This window comes from Scleropages formosus, chromosome 4 (assembly GCF_900964775.1).
Source record: "Scleropages formosus chromosome 4, fSclFor1.1, whole genome shotgun sequence".
In the NCBI taxonomy this organism is placed as follows: domain Eukaryota; kingdom Metazoa; phylum Chordata; class Actinopteri; order Osteoglossiformes; family Osteoglossidae; genus Scleropages; species Scleropages formosus.
Window position 1 is genome coordinate 38,451,163 of NC_041809.1, and position 16,798 is coordinate 38,467,960.

General features: G+C 50.2%; 2 protein-coding genes across 14 annotated transcripts in view; one reads left to right on the forward strand and one right to left on the reverse strand.

The window, feature by feature from the left end:
• The window catches only part of LOC108934128 (collagen alpha-6(IV) chain-like), a 58,418-nt gene extending 55,578 nt beyond the window's left edge, over positions 1-2,840 (reverse strand). For all 3 annotated transcript variants that reach the window (XM_029250990.1, XM_029250989.1, XM_029250988.1), the window contains exons 1-2: positions 2,451-2,840; positions 2,248-2,290 (exon numbers count right to left, since the gene is read on the reverse strand). In XM_029250990.1, coding sequence (XP_029106823.1) covers positions 2,248-2,290; positions 2,451-2,485 — 78 coding nt within the window. In that variant the 5' untranslated portion in view covers positions 2,486-2,840. The remainder of the gene's footprint in view (positions 1-2,247; positions 2,291-2,450) is intronic.
• Positions 2,841-2,920: 80 nt separating this feature from the next.
• Positions 2,921-16,798, forward strand: part of LOC108934306 (collagen alpha-5(IV) chain-like) — a 34,216-nt gene continuing 20,338 nt past the window's right edge. For 5 of the 11 annotated variants that reach the window (XM_018751901.2, XM_018751907.2, XM_029250987.1 and 2 more), the window contains exons 1-8: positions 3,916-4,157; positions 13,288-13,347; positions 14,631-14,720; positions 14,921-14,965; positions 15,174-15,241; positions 15,988-16,050; positions 16,199-16,252; positions 16,490-16,516. In XM_018751901.2, the coding sequence (XP_018607417.2) occupies positions 4,040-4,157; positions 13,288-13,347; positions 14,631-14,720; positions 14,921-14,965; positions 15,174-15,241; positions 15,988-16,050; positions 16,199-16,252; positions 16,490-16,516 (525 nt within the window). In that variant the 5' untranslated portion in view covers positions 3,916-4,039. Of the gene's footprint in view, positions 2,938-3,915; positions 4,158-10,090; positions 10,127-13,287; positions 13,348-14,630; positions 14,721-14,920; positions 14,966-15,173; positions 15,242-15,987; positions 16,051-16,198; positions 16,253-16,489; positions 16,517-16,798 lie in introns of those variants that run through there. The other 6 variants (XM_018751911.2, XM_018751902.2, XM_018751906.2 and 3 more) reach the window with 5 other exon arrangements.

Consider the following 16,798-nt stretch of genomic DNA (forward strand, 5'->3'; position numbering starts at 1 on the left):
AGTCCAGGCAGCCTCTTCAGCTTTCCATCCTTATCCTCCTCGACCTTTGTGCAGCTCTGAACTCTACGAGCCTCAAGATTCTCCTTGCCGAGCTAAACTGGGACCTTCCAGGACTGTCTTCCTGTCTGCAACACACAGCCTCTCCTCTGGGGTACCACAGGGCACTGTTCTTGGCCCTCTGCCTTTCACTCTTCATCTTCACAGCACCGCTGTCTGCCCAGCTACTGCCTCAAATAGTTTGTCACTATTGGGCTGATGACACCTAACCCTGTACACACCTCCCTCCCCACACGACAGCCTTGCTCTCACCCAGAATACTGGCGGTTCTGCACAAATTAAATGCATACACAAAGATGAATATCACCTATGCTATTCTACTATGGACTGGTATCACATCCAGGGTGTATCCCTCCTTATTTTGCACCCACTGATTCTGGGATAGGCTCTGGACCACCGCAACCCTGATCAGGACAAGCAGTTGTTAAAAGCAATGTTCATTTTGATTGAGTATTGTTGAATCTTCAGAAAGTCTACACATATTTTGTGCACTTTACATTTTCTTCCTGGTTACTGTACTATAAGTTGTTTTTGGACACAGGCATCTGATGAATAAATGCAATTTTCCTTTCATATTTATTTGGTCGAAATACTGCGGGAAAGAGGGAAGTAAACATGCCCCTTTCTTTGTGTTACTGACACCACACGACTTGAACGCAAAAAGGGACTCCTGCACTTCCAGCTGGTCTATATCAGATATGTGGTTCCCAGTGTGGGAATTCTGCATAAAAGTTAGAGGAGGAGCAGCTTGTTTTCACAACATGATGAGGAAATTTTATTTTAGGCACCATAGGTGTTGGAGAGTCAAACGGTGGATTGTACTACATTCTCCTATTAAACATGTTCTTGGTACCAGACATGCAAAGCTCAGTTCTGCCGAGATGAACTGAGCACAGCTGGAGAAACGACAGAGGAATCAGAGTATAAAGGAAAAGAAGTGGGAGTGAAAACTCCTCGTTTACAGATAGCGACAGGTATAATCTCCCCTGTGTAGCTCCTCCTTTCTTCGTGCCGTCCTGACTCTCATCAAAGTAAGAAGCCAAGAAAACTTCTGAAAACATGAATTATGGGGGGGGGGGGGGAAGGTTCCACACAGAACAGCGACCCAGTCAACCCTATAAACCTCTTCCTGAGGAAAGAATAAACTTTGCTTAAAAGAATAAAACGGAAATAATTTGTAGGCAAAAAAAAGTTACGTGTCGGAGGGTAGACTAAACATAACTGTTGCACCGTTTCAAATATATACACTATGTATAAATATTTGCTTATTTATACTACGCTGTTACATAGTTACAGTACATAAAATGCAAAGCTACTAGATCTGAGTTCTGTAGAAACAATGGAATATAATTCCTTATGTTACTGTTACTCTTTAAAAAGGAGACAGCACAAATCTTTGTAAAAATATGAATGTACAGTACAGTGAGCCTAAATCACAGCAGAGTGGAAGGCAAGAGGAGTATAGAAAAAACCTCTGTGATCCAGATTCAAACTTGTCACATTTACACACATATAATATGTACAGTATACACTGAAGGGAACATGACCCCCCCCCAGGAGACACTAGCAATGTCCAAAGTGTCCAAAGAAAGAAGAATTAAAGAAACAGTTCAAAGTTTACAGAAGTCTCCTTTCTCATTGCATTCCATGTTTAAAGTGGGCTTACTAGGGTATGGAACACTGTAATCAAGGCTTCACTTCGGCCCACACACACAAAGCTTGACTTAGTTCAAAACCAAACACTTTACATGTAGGAAGTTTTTTCCCCTCAGTTTCTGTACATAAACCCTATAAACAAACAAAACAAATGTATATACAAGGTGACTAATAACGTCGGATACAGCGTTGGGGGGGTGGTGGTGTGTGTGTGTGTGTGTGTGTGTGTGTGTGTGTGTGCGCGCAACCGCAGACGAGTGCGCCACAGGACACGGTGTCAAAACTTTGCTCATGTTTCTCTTCGATCCCCGAACACGTCGTGTGTGAGAGTGTGTGTGACCGCGGGAGACAGATTGCTATCGTATCGAGCGGAAAACACGGACTGCTGCCCGCAGGACGACCGTAAATCCGGTCGGGACGGTAGAAAAAGGAGACCGACACCCCCCCCCCCCCCCACACACACACACACACACACACACACACACACACACACACACACACACACACACACACACACACAGAACGTGGACTCACCCCGTGCGCCGATCCCGCCACGAGCAGCAGAAGGACACAAATCCTAGAACATGAAACATTGAGCGGTAAATAAACACGGATCCTCAGGCTCGACGCCTCCGCTACACTTTATTATACATTTTATTGACATATAATCACGTATCTATTAATGTATCCATAGATATAATTAGCAGCAGGCCGCCGCGGCTCCGCGATGCACGAACCTCCTCAACTTCTTCATCATCATCATCATCATCATGTTGCCCCGGGCGAGAAGATCGCGCTTCTCTTATCGCGCTGGGACGCGGCGCGAGGTGCTGCGCGAGTCGAGATACTGGCTGCGCGAGACGCCGTGCGACAGGCAGCGCGCTCGCTCATCGAGGTCTTCTGGGAGCTGCGCGGGCACGAGCGCCAGGCGGAGGACGAAGCGCTCAGAAAGTCATCGTTTCACGGGCGGATACGTCCTCTTCCGGTCGAGCGTGAACGCGCTGCGCGGCACTCGGTTTGGAGCCCGTTCATCAGTTATCAGTTCGAGTCCCGAAGTTGCTCCTCGCTCGTGCTCCGCACTCACTCACACTCTCTCTCCCTCTCTCTCTCTCACTCCTCCGTCCAGCTCAGCGAGTCCCACAGGAGGAGGGGAAGTAGGAGAGGGGGAGGGACCTGGCGGGGGTGGGGGGCGGCGGCATTTCTCACCTTGGCGGCGATACACTGGTACTGTACTCGGTTAGTGCTCTTACTCTGCTGTACACCTCTGACTCTGGAGCTGTGCTCATGATGTAATACTCATATTGTGCTGTACACCGGTACTGTACCTTACTCATCTGACAGTACTCCTACTGTACTCTACCGATCTCACCGAGTCGAGTGTGATCCCGTACTGATCCGGTACTGCTGGCACCGTACTAGTCTAGGCCTAGGGTAGACGGCCGACACGGCTACTGTACCGCTCATACTGTAACCCTCAAAGACAGGATCTGGACTAGTTTGATGATGACTCTGATCACGAAGATGATCTGCGTTACTCCGGACTTACGAATCTGAATCATGAACCTCGATTCAGCAATGTGAGACGGTGAACTTTTTACACTGATTTACCCGGTTTACAGCCAGCGCACGAGTGGCTCGCAGACACCGTGCTGCGGCGGCATACATGACACTTTTCCTTTGTTCTCCACATCATACCTGCGGCGCTACACTTTTCTTCACTGAAATTAATTATATAATTCTGTCAACTTCCCGGACAGTGTGAAAATATAAAATTAGACATTTCATTTACAAAACTGCACCCTTTTTATCCGCAAGCAACTTTCAATGTTCAATTTTGAACCGACTCACTTTTGCAATGTCATTTTTTTCTGTTCTACAGATTAAAACGTTTCTTAACTAAGGAGATACAAACTTACTAAGCAGGCTTCTAAAGTCTTCATTTGCTCGACCCTCGACAAATGCCAAGAACTTAGTGGTAGTTGGGAAAGTGCGGTAGGAAACGCAGAGGAGCGCGGAACATGGAATCGTCTCTTTTAGAGTGTTTATGCCGCAAAATATTCTCATTCATAAGGGTCGTTGCACGAGTTTGCGGAAGAACATTGATTGTCATTGTGGCCACGGCTAAGGACTAAGGCGCATTGATACGTGAGGAAGTAGATCCGGCCGCAGGTTAAATCCCTGTAGAAAACGCGAGGAAGCGCGCGGGGGGCGGCAGTGCGGCATCGCGCGGAGGAGCTGGAACTAAGTGGCGGATCTTTCGGGGGAAAGAATGAGGGGGCGAGAACGCGACAAGCTCCACATCCCGTCTTAACAGCATCGTTCACCGATGAGCTGTTGGATCGCGTGCAAAAATGAAGACTTCGTGCGGTACAAGAGTGCGGAACCTGCTGCGCGTGGGGCTCCTCCTCAGCGCGAGCCTGGGGGTGCGAGCTCTGCAGGGCAACGTGAGTACTTACCTGCCTGGTCTCGCGCACGATCTGCCTTCCTCCCGGTCACCCCACCATCCTATCGTGTTGGCACGTAACGTCCTTTACCGCGGTCGCCTCGTGCTGCCCAGGCTTCGGCGCGTGGCTTTTACCGCAGTAACTAGTAAGTTTGAAGTTACAGCGGAACAGGTGGGACTGGGAGCGGCGCGATCATCATCATGTAACACCTGTAGCTGTAGTATTGTGTTTTTCTGTAGCCTTGAGCGACTGAAACTGCTGTGGGCGAATTTCCCTCCGAGTCCGACAAGAAGAAAGGAGGTTGTATTTGTAGCAGCAGAGAGAACATCCCGGGCCGAGTGTCAAATCCAGTGTAAAACACCCAGTGTGAGAAGCAGCTTGACCAGTGCAGCTGCACCTTGTTAGGTTGGAGCTCCAACCACTGCGCCATCTGCTGGCCACATAGCAGCAGCGGGAGTCCCGCCCAAAGTCCCGCGAGCCCGTGCTACCGTGTTCACGTCGTACGAGAAGCAAGTTATTAAATGGTGTGCGTTTCTCTTCTGTACGTTGAAGAGACACTTGGTGATTGTGAGGAAGCCCATGTTGCGTCTCCCCAAATTCAGTCAAAGTCAAGTTTTAGGACGCTTCATTCTTCTGGTTCACACTAATAGGATGTGGTGTCATCGCACTCTTCTTAAAGTGAGGTCCTCCTGCGGCGCTCGTGCAGCGGACGAACCCTGTCGCCGCCCCGCGTCTGTATTCGCCGAGCTCTGCAGTTACAGTATAGCGACACGCTGCTCTTCGGTGTTGCATCTCGGCCAAGCGCACCAAGGTAAACGTGCGTCTCGCATTTACCGTGTTTCTGACAAGTGAAAAGGTCTTTGGGTCGGTATCGAGCACCTTGTGAACCATCTTTCCGATGCAAACGGTGCGGAAGCAACGAAGCATCCTGCTCTACCGTGTCCGGGCGTCCCCCTGCGGACCGTGCGGTCTCGTCTTCTGCCGGCGAAGATCGCGGCCTCTCCGCACACCTTACGCAGCCGGTGCGTTTCGGTCTCAGCCAGCCTGGGAGCGCGTTCCCTCTTAGCGACACAGCCAGCTCAACACTCACAAGTACTCTAAGAAAAGAGAGAGCAAGATGTGCATTCCTGCATACATTTAGTTTGAGCTCACTAATATTTATTCCTTTAGCTCCCTGCTTTCCTCCAAAGCACCTTGCAATGGAAATGTTATTTACCCATTTATACAACTAGGTCATTTTTAGGTTAAGTTCCTTGCTCAGGGGTACTACAGCTGGAGGTGGGGATCGGCAGCGCCGATAACTATATAATGTTTAAACTGAATATGCCAAAATAGAGACAGGTTGTTTTAAATAGCAGAACGCAGGAACAGCGTGACATTAATGCACAAACACTGCCTTTCCCTTTTGCCTTCGTGTTCGCTAGAAGTACAGCACGTTGGCGCGGCGCCTGGGAGTTGCAAGAGGACGTGGGTTTGAGCCGCGCTCGGTCTGTGTGGAGTTTACATGTTCTACCTGTGTCTGTGTGGGTTTCCTCCGGGTGCTCTGGTTCCCTCCTACCGTCCAAAGACATGCTGTTCAGGTTCCCCCATAGTGGGAGTGACAGGAGAGCATGTGTGTTCCACTGATGTATGGATGAGTGACCCAGTGTAAGAAGTGTATCTAGCAGTGTAAGTCACCGCGGTGAGTAAGGTGTGTGGGCCAATAACATTATACACTCAGGATACAGAGAAGGTGTTATACCCTGTGCCTGTTTTTCAACAGCTGTACACAAGGACCCAGTCCAACCACCAACCTGAAGCCACAGGGAACACCCAGCATAATACATCTTCATGACCTGAAACCAAGAAGCTTAACTGACTTCAACACACCCACCCAGCCAAAACTAATCCAACCAACAAAACCAAATCTAACCCACCAGCACAAAAAAAAACCAAATTACACCCAAAACACCTAAACCAAGCCATACCCACCAAAGCAAAATCAACCATCAAACCAAGTCTAACACCAACTCAAAATCAAACCATACCACCAACAAAACTAAAATTGATCCACCAACGCAAAAAAAAAAAAAAAAAAAAGCAGAAACAGACCAAGCTTAACTCACCAACCAAACCAACAAACCACACCAGCCAGGTACCAAGATGAATATTTCATTGAGGTTATCAAGTGAGCACCTCCCTTCATTGGTATTTCATCGAGTAACGCCTCCGCAAGGCTCAACAGCGCATTGCGGCATCCCAGGCGCACCCCCCTCCACACACACGTTCGATACCCTTCGCCCTCAACAAATACTGCAACCCCACTAACAGAACTAGTTAACCCACAGCTCCATACACACCTTCTAATCTTACCTCCGTACCTGCCACCAAACCAACTGCACATGCACCACTCCACAAATTTAAACTATCCTACTTAACAAGGCCACACCTCCTTGATTATCACCTGTCACCAATTTTCCACCACTGCACACCTCCCTCCAACCCGTAACCCCAACTACCTTGCTCCTTTTTCCAACCATAACCACTGACTTGCCTTCTCAGCTGCCTCAGACAGCTCCTTAACCGCCTACTTTAACAAGCTGATTTAGCCACAAACCCTCTAACACCTACCTGTACCGGTCTCACCTGAGCCCGCCATCCACGATCCCTTGCCTCCGCCACCAGATCTTCGTACTTTAACAGTTTCCGCTCGTATGCCTCCCCCGTGGCATCCTCGAACGGCACTGTTAACTCTACGAAATACACAATATGTTCACCCTCCGAATATAACACCATGTCTGGATGCGGCGAAGTAACAGCAATGACCTGCGGAACCTGGAGCTGCTTGCCCACATCAGCCAACAGCTTCCAGTCCCGTGCGTTACCCCACCTACAAGGTCACGTCTACCCTTGCGTAGTGCTACTCTCTCCTGTCGGCACAAAAGCAATTGCTTTAGCTAAACTGCCAACAGGCAGAGAATTCACAACTTGCCGCTTACTCTCAAACACACCTGCTAAATATCTAAGAACTTGATTATGGCACCAGGTATAGCACCCCTGCCCCAAACTAACCTTACACCTTGACAAAAGGTGCCTCACCGTCGCCACCTGCCCATTGCTTAACATTCTGCGGCGTTGGTAACACGTCATAAGTTGCTCCAACAACAAACTTACGGCGACTCTCCTCCATCGCCCACGCGACTTCTCCTTGCCGCACCTTCCCAGTTCACCCGCTGACCCTGCTTCACCAGTGTGACTGCCTTTGCACACCTCACCTCCTCTTCCTGCTCTTGGACCTGCTCAAGAACCAACCGGCATCTGTCTGCCTCTGGGGCAGCGCTCTACAACTGCCGCAAATGGCCAGAGCCAAACCCTGCCTTCCCTCTCTGCACGTGCCCAACCACGTCCAACAACATCAGCGCCCCTTTTGCGCTCTGACAGCATCTCTGGGGTTCCACCCCCTACCTGTCCTCACTGACGGCACCACCTTTCTCACAAACTCATCTTTTGACTCTGCTAGAGTCAGCTCCAGACCCACTTTTGCACGCTTGTACTCTTCCACCAAACTTGGTACCAGCAGCTCCAGCATGCCCTTACCATATAGCGCTACGCTACTCAAACAGCGTGGCGTTCCCAGCCATCTTCTTATTGCTGTAGTAATAATCCGCTCGAGCTTCTCCACCTCCCGGACAGAAAACTCATCCACCGTCCGTCAGTGGCCGCCTAGCACGTGGCAAGAGCCCGAACTGCAGACACCACAACTTTAACTTCCCGGGGAGGAGGGACGCATCAGTGCTCTTTATGCCTTCCACAACCACCTCCCTTAGTGCCGCAGCCTGCTCCTTATCATATAAAACACAACTATACCATCTACCCAAACTCTTGACTGGCTTCTCCAGAATAGAAGGAGTTACTTCCTCATCAATACAAAAGTTCTCCTGTACCACCACTTTCCCACCAAAAATCTAGAGACTCCTCGATTTACTTGGATTAACCCCACTCAGTCTGCGTGGGTTTCCTCTGGGTGCTCTGGTTTCCTACCACACTCCAAAGACATGCTGTTCAGGTAGATTCGTGCGTGAGTGACGGAGAGAGTGTGTGTGTTCCGCTGATGTGTGGATGAGTGACCCAGTGTAAGTAGTGTATCTAGCAGTGTAAGTCACCGCGGTGAATAAGGTGTGTAGGCTCATAACACTACATGGAGCTCATTGGAAGTTGCCTTGGAGAAAAGCATCTGGTAAATAAATAAATGTAAGTAAAGCACAACTGAGATTCCAAAGTTTGGCAAACTTTGTTTTTCTTGAAAGTTGGACTGATTTGGTTTCTAATTAATTCTTCTCCCAGCTACAGCTGAAATCTTGTGCTCTATTGTAACAGAGCAGTTCCTTGTGAACAGGGCTCATTTCCATGGGAAAAAGAGTGTAGCTCTGCTGGGGGAACTTTGTCGTCACGCAGCAGCAGTTCACAGCTATCCAGACCAGTGGAGTCAATTCACTTCAATTCAATTCAGTGTATTTTTGTAGAGCTCTTCTCACACAGTGACACAGAGCACCTCAACACAGGCATAAGGCAAGAAAAACAGATGCAAACAAAGAAGACAGTCGACTAATGGCTACCATAATAAAGTACTTTTATAGAACTATAAGTATGTGTACTGGCCACAGAGGAAAGGAACAAAAACTCCTAACCGAAAATCGAGGGAGAAAGCCCTTCCCGCGAAAGGTTTTCCCTCTGGGGGCCCAAGGGCCAGTGGCTCCCCCCCACCCCACCCCACCCCTCCTGGACATTCTAGATTAAGTAACAATTCTAAGCCAGTTAACAAGTAATAATGATATTGTTGCTGTATGGTAGCATGAATCCCCAGCTCAGCATGGTATGAATGACCGTGTTTGTGCGCAGTGGGTCGGTAACGCAGTCTTGTCTAAGTGTGTCTACTTGAAAGAATGAATTAACTCTGTCCTCCAGAGCAGGATGTGAAATTCAGTGGACAGACGTTTGCCGCAAGGTGGTGCAGCAGGTAGTGCTGCTGCCGCCTTACAGCATCCGGGCTGTTTGGCCATAGGTTCGACTCCTCCTTTTGTCTCTGCGAGTTCCCCCCCGCAGTCCGCAGACGTGCCATCTCGTCCAGAGCGCTCCCCCCCTCCGAGCTCAGCTGCCCTGCATTCTGGCATAGGCTCCACACCACTGTGACCCTGATGAGGACAAGCGCTTAACTAGAGTGAGCAACTTTCATTGCAGCCTAATTTTAGTATTTTTCTTTCATTTCTAGGCAAAAAACTCCTGTTCAGTGACTTTGGACCAAATATAATCGTAAGAACCAAAGTGACTAAATATGAAACGCTGAAAGAGAAGGGAATATTTGAGCCAAACTCAAGCAATCTGAAAACTAGGAAGGGTTGTGGACATACACTACACGCATTCACAAGGACATTTGCAAAAGGTTTTCTGCCCCCGCTCCACCCCACCCTCCGTTGCTCTCTTCGCCCCGGGGCCAGCTGGCTCGGCATTCGCAAACGGAGTCGCGCTCCTCACCGTACCAAGCGTGCGCGCCTCTGGCGTCGGGGATGCGACGAGCGCGTTTTGTGTTGCGGGTCCTTCCTTCGCCCGAGCTGGAGAGTCTGGCGCGGTTGCGCCGCAGGCTCCTCGTCTGCCGGGGTGCCCCCGTGCAGGCTCCGGCACGCGTTCCCCAAACGCAAGCACAAAAGGAGCTTTTGATCGTCTCGAAATTCATAAGCACTTAAAAACGCTTCTGAAATGTGCCCTTGGAAAGGCACCGACACGCCAGGCAGGCAGGCAGGCAGGCAGGCAGGGTGGTGTGTGCTCCATTTAATTGGAGGTGTTGTCTGCTCTTCCTCACACGTGAGCCTGCAGGGCTGAGGGCTGAGGGCTGAGGGCTGAGGGCTGAGGGCGGGCAGCACCACACATCCGTCTGTCTCCTTGGACCAGTGAGCACTCCGGACAGGACAGGGTACGACGGGACGTGAAACATGGTGAGCAATAAAATCTGGCCACACGACAACAAACTCCAGACTGCTGCCGGTTGCGACACCAGTTTCGCAAACATCTCTTTATACAGAAGAGAAATAATTAGTTGGGTGCTTTTATTACCGCTGCGCAGACAAGTATCGTCCCCAGGGGCCGTTTTGCCGCGCAGGGGGTTGCGTGGCTCTGGGCCTGTCGATTCCTGCCGAACGCAATGCGGAGAGACGAGGAGAGTTGATCTCCTGCACTTTTTCAGATCTTCTCACGGGCTGCGAACCCTTGTCCTTCAGGTGCGCGTTCTGCCGGCCTTCATTTCAGCTCCCGGAGGGCTGCTCGGGTGCCTCGAGGCTCCGCGTTACCTCGTCCGGTGCGGAAGCGACAAGCGAGTGACCGACTGGAGGGGCGGCCGAGGCTCGACCCGAAGCTCACGTGGACGTTTCCTGCCCCTTCAGTGGGTTTTCGGACCTTGTCGGTCTGCTCCTTCGGCCCCGAGAACCGCTTTGGGTCCTTTCGGAGCAGACGCGCCGCGCTTGGCTTTTCTGTTCGCTGCTGATGCTCATTTGTTTATGTCTCTTTGTGATCTTTCTTTTCTTTCCATGTCTGTTCCATAACACAGGGAGCACAGGATGTAGGGCGCAGGGCGGAGAACGCAAGTCCAGGCCACTGACTGAGTCACGCTACATCTGCGTCTCCAGCTCTGCGAAGGACACAGTGTAGAGATTTGCGTCCGGGAACACGAAGTTTCCGACATACATCGCCTCGCTGTCGTACCTGGTTTTCTCATCAGGATCGGTGAACCGACAGTAAATGTTGAGCAGAAGAACAATTTTTGTTTTGTTTTAAAAAAGTAACTTGCGCTCATTCTGCAGTGGATTCTGCAGCTGGGTGTCTTGAAGGCTTGGAGGGTTTTACCGTGTGCCAGGCATCTTCCGAAAGGGTATAATTACCTGTCTTTTACAGCGCGGGGAATTCCTCGCTCCCTGCGCTGGGGGGAACAGCGCTGTGACTCAAGAACCGCCGCGCAGACTCTCTTCGGAGCGTTTAGCGTTTCTGCATCACGCGCACAGAGTCTCCGGAGCAGCGCGGTCCCTTGCTCGTCGCGCCGCTTGTGGGGTGGCGGGGGGGGGTCTGGGACGAGCCACCGATGGGCTTCATGTCGTTTCGCCTCCGCCGCGTGGCCCGTGGGGTCGGGGGGGCGTGGCAGTTGGGCGCATTCAGGTGAAGCAGACCGCGGTAATCGGGCATCGCGCCACTGTAAACACCCGGGGTGGGGAGTGTGTGCCGGCTCAGGGTTTCCCTCTTTCTCATTTTCCTCGCTCCATTTTTGCTACAAAAGGCTGCTCGGCCGGTTCCTCTTACGCTGTGGATGTTGCGTGTGCGGTGCGGCCGTTGGGAGCGGCAGCAGGACCCCTGGCGGATGAGGACACGGACCCGCCACCTGTAGCGTTCCGGTTCGGGTCTCTGTTCCGGTACCCGTGAGCAGAGCGGATCCTTCGCGCCGTTCCAGTAAATGATGTCCGGGTTACGTCCCCGTCGGCTGCGAGCGCCTCCTGTCCCTCCCTGATGCTGTGCGGATTCCGAACGAGTTCTCCGGACACCAGAGGGTGACAGTAACCCCCCCCCCCACGTAGCTGACGGTCAGCCTCTCCTTACCCCCACGTGTGCTCTGTCCCGGAGAAGGCGACGGGAATGGTGCCCCGGTGATGCAGGCAGGTCCATTAAGTGAAGAACAGCCGGAGGTCCAGTGGCAGGGTGAGGGTGAGGGTTAGGGTTAGGGGTGAGTGCCGGGAAGTTCCGTCATGGAATTCCTGCTGGAAACATCTGTCTCTCAAACCATCCATTACATTTGGCTCCTGGTCCTGATCCAGCTCCTTCTGGCAGTCGGCACACATTTTTAAAGACGGTGAGGAAAGTGACTCTTGTCTGAGGGCTGTGGAGCAGCGAACTTGTTCTTCAGTTAAAATGTCTTGTAATATATTGTTTACGTAATATTTTACATGTACAAAATATGCGCAGCCATCATGGGCAACGCAACTAATGCAAAGATGTGGAGTGAAGGAACTTGGGGTCTTGGAGGAGAGGAGAGGAGAGAGCAGTCCTCCACTTCCTCCTGCCTGTGTGTCAGAGCTCCTCTCAAAGACATCAACTTATGTGCTGCTCTGCATCAGAAAAACATCTGTTATGAACCCTGGAAAAAATGGAAAGCCTCTTTTGCAAGGACAGGGGACTGGACACTGTCCCGTAAAGCCCTCTCTTGGCAGTTGTTTTCAATCCACATCCGTTTTCTGTTTTCTGAAAAGTCCCACGTTATTATTACCGTCATTGTAATCACTGTTGTTATTATTACCGCTACTACTATAATCGTTGCTGTTGTTATTCTTCGCTGCGTTCCGCTCTGCATTTGCAGAAAGCTCTGCTCTCGTACGGGACACGTTACGCTCGCATTTAACTCTGAGCACCTCTTGCTCCCCGATGACGCGCTCGTGACACGAAGAACATTTTCGGTCTAGGGTTATTTACGAACGCTTGCCATCGATGTACGAGCCTCACGTGTACGAGCCGCTCTCGGGCGGCGCATTTCGGACGTTTCCATCTTCCGTTCTGCTGGCAAATCTGTTCACGTCTAACGTAAATTCTGTCCCCTCGTGTTTCTCTGAGGAATTGCGCTGATGTGGAGCCAAAAAAACAAAAAAGTTCTTTCTTTCAGATCCTCAGCAGAGCCTCTGCCAGAATAAATCTTTCTTCCTGTTCTTTCTCTCACTGACTTTATTACATTCAAAGTGCAAATGGCTCGAATGTCTTACGCTGCGGCGCAGGACCTCGGACCTTCGCGCTCCCTTCAGCGCCGCGTGTCGCTCCTTTAGCGCTCGTTAGGCCTTCGGGCTCTTTTCGCTCTCCTGACCTCGTTGCTTTTGCTGCGGCGTAGGTGGCGGATGAGAGACGCTTGCTTTCATCACGTAGCTCCGCTGACCAGTTTCCACATCTGAACTGAATGAGTTTACGCTTGATCCTTATCCTATGGAAACAATAAAAAATGGGCCCCGTTCACTGTAATAACGGCTATTTCCAGCAGCCTTCGGGCGAGCGTGGGCCTCTCGAGCGGTACCGTTCGCAGTGATGCTCGAGACACACGGTGAGAATTCCTCTTTCTGTCCCGCTCTCTCACTAGATGTGTTTTGGCTGCACGGGAGACTCCGCTTGTGCCTGCAGTGGCGTGAAAGGAGACAAGGTGAGTCTTCCGCAGGGCTGAAAGTGACTGCACTCGAGCTTTTCTAAGGGAAATTTCCAGGATTACGTCGTCATTCGAGTTTTACCACGTTAATTATGAATGGTGAGACCCGGGTTCCGATGGAACTTCCTGCAGCAAGAGCCTTGATCGAGGCTCTTGACTCTGAATTGCTCCAGCGAAAACCTCCCCGGGTGCATAAAAGGACGAATAATTGTAAGTATCTCACGGCAGCAAAATAAATAAAAATAACAAAACATTTTACAGACCTAAGTTTTGTACAGTTTGCAATACGGAGGAAATAACTTCGTCGTTAGAAGTAACGACGCGCGTCTCTGTCAGCGTTTCCAGGCTGCTAACCACGGCTCCGCAGATGGCACAAACATAAGAGAGATTATTTTAATGAAAATGCTCCTACTGCGGACTCTGTCATTAAATAAGATGAAAACATATTTGTACACAGGCGTCGAGGCTTCTGAATCCAATATTGATTAGTAAAAGCTCCTTTGTGAATGAGAGAATGACAGTACTTTGCAGTGATTTATACCTCAAGTTTCCATTAATTTTTGTTATTTCCTTCTTTACGCCACTTTGTAACAATATTCTGTCAATAAGACACTCGAGGTATTTTTCCCTGTATTTAGAGGAGCATTTATGAAGACATTCTGTACTTAAAAGATGTAACAGCACTGGGTAAACCTGAAGCTTTAAGGCCGAAAATGTTGCATTTAGCTTCAGAAACGGATAATTAAATGAATAAAATTAAACTGAGGTTAACTATTGTTATGTTATATTGTCATGGGCCATGACTGTGGCTGGAAGTCCGTTCATTATTCACCTTTTCATACATCTTAAGTTATTTTAAGCAGTCATTTAAAATCGGTAGAAGCTTAATAAAACACATTTCTCAATCTATTTACAGTTTGGTTCTGTAAGTCTTTGATATAGCTATATTAAATAAAATATATTTTGGTAAGATTGTTTATTTCAATGATTGTTTTTAATTAATTCTGAGCCGCCGTAAAATAAAATGTGAAATCCCTGAAAAAATGTGTTCTTTGGTGTTAGCGGAGTTCAGAGTTGGCCGCATTAGCTGGGTGTATAGCGCTAGCGGCGGCCTTAGCGGTCATCACTGCCTTCCTAGCGTTGGCGCAGTCACCAACCGTAGTGGTGTTAGGTGGCGTTAGTCGTCCTGGCAGTGTGGCAGCCGCGTCAGCGCTATTATCTATATCTGTAGCGTTGGCCACGCTTCACCCGGCCGACGCCGTGGTTTGTCTCTTCGTCAGGGTCAACGGGGCCTTCCTGGACTTCAGGGTCCGCCGGGGCTTCCGGGATTTCCTGGGCCGGAGGGGCAGGAGGGACCCAGAGGGGAGAAGGTAGGGGTCTCCTCAGACCGCCACGTCAACGCGGACACGTCCGTAACGTCGCCGAAAGCGTAGCGGCGCGTGTGAAATCTTTAAAAAAAATGACGCGTTCACGCATACGGTACGCCTCTCTCGCTGTAGCTCGGACACGTTGCTTGCGGACCCCGTCAGCAGCCCGCCTGACTAACCGCTTCACGGTTGTTCGTGTGCAGGGCGCCGACGGGCCGCCGGGACCGGCCGGTCCGAAAGGAATCCGGGTGAGTGCCTTCCTTCAAAAATCCTCTCGTGTCGAAAACGTGATAGACGGGGGGCCGCGAAACCTCTCGTGAGGATTCCGCCGGAGCCGCACCGTTCATCATCAGCAGGGCAATGCTGCGGCGTCCCTCCTTTCCCGCGTTATTAACTTCTTAAACGGCGGCTTACGTGTGCTTTTTCCGCAATGCTTATTCGTGAGTTTGGCAACAGGTACTGTACGACGTTGTTTGCAGGGTCCTCCCGGACAGCCTGGATTTCCGGGAACCCCAGGAATCCCGGTGAGTTTCATTATTTCTCACATTTTCTGACTCCCGGTGAGGGCTCCTCATCAGTAAAACGCTGAACTTGAAGCCCGGTTGTTGTGTCTTAACACTGCTCTGTCATTTAGAGTTTGAATCGCAGCGTATTGATTGATGTATTGATCCGTCGTCTTTGTTAATCCCCTAGTCCACGAGAGAACCTGCGTATTAGCCCTGTTTCTATTACGTTTACATTTACATTTATTCATTTAGCAGACGCTTTTGTCCAAAGCGTCGTACATCTCAGCAAAAGTACAATTTATGCATTACATTAAGAGAGGGAGACATGGCTGCAGACGTGAAAGTCTCAAGCAAACCTAGTCTGTTGCCTATCGCTTGCTGCACCGAGGTTCATCGTTCAAGTAGGTACTATAGTATTACGTATTATTACTGTAGATACTAGTAACTCACTCTGCTTACCGCACCTGCCTGTGCTGCTGAAGTCATTTTTTAGCGAAAACACTTAGTGTCTCAGTGTTCTCTCAGCTGTAAGGCACTTCGGACAGGTCAGCAGGAAGACGGATTACAGTTACATTTATTCATTTACATTTGCAGAATATATATGTGCAGAATTTATTCTTTTACATGTGCATTTACATAACATTTACACATTTGAGCCATAAGCACATTGTGCTGTATGAAATGGCTTGAATAAACTTGTCTCTTTCTGCCACGCCTGTGCTAACTGAGAGTCATGGCACCAACCTGGAGTCTTCTTCTGACAGGGTCTACCAGGACAGGATGGCCCCCGGGGACCCACGGGACCGGCGGGGTGCAATGGGACCAAGGTGAGAAACGGCATCTTGGTGCGGTGAGGGTAGACTGGTGAGACCCAGGTCACCCGAGTCTGTACTGGATGGCGGGCAGCACCGTGACACTGCCGTTTCACCAGGGACTTGTGGGTGGGCTACACGTAACCCCGTTTCGTGTTCCTAGGGTGAACGAGGATTGCCTGGAAACTCTGGCTTTCCTGGGGTACAAGGTCCCCCGGTAAGATAACCATTTTACGAAGTGAGCGCATATCGAGTAAATGTAAATGTCAATATCAGCCGTCAGATCATTTAATAGCAAATTAGTATCATGTTTCCCACTTGATCTTCTCTGAAAAGTCTGGCTCATCCTTCGTTTGTGCATGAAGAGAAAGATCTTCTGTTAGCACCTGCTTGTTACATCTGAAACCTGCTTTAATGTCTCCTTGAACTTATCCAAAATGTTCCTTTTCTTCAGGGTCCATCTGGTATACCGGGCGCAAAGGCAAGAATTTTCCTTTCAATCCCCTATTTTTTCAATAAAATGCAACACACTCACACACACTTTCTGAACCGCTCGTCCCATACGGGGTCGCGGGGAACCGGAGCCTAACCCGGCAACACAGGGCGTAAGGCCGGAGGGGGAGGGGACACACCCGGGACGGGACGCCAGTCTGTCGCAAGGCACCCCAAGCGGGGCTCGAACCCCAGACCCACCGGAGAGCAGGACCCTGGTCCAACCCACTGCACCAGCGCACCCCCCTTCAGTAAAATAGTATATTGTAAC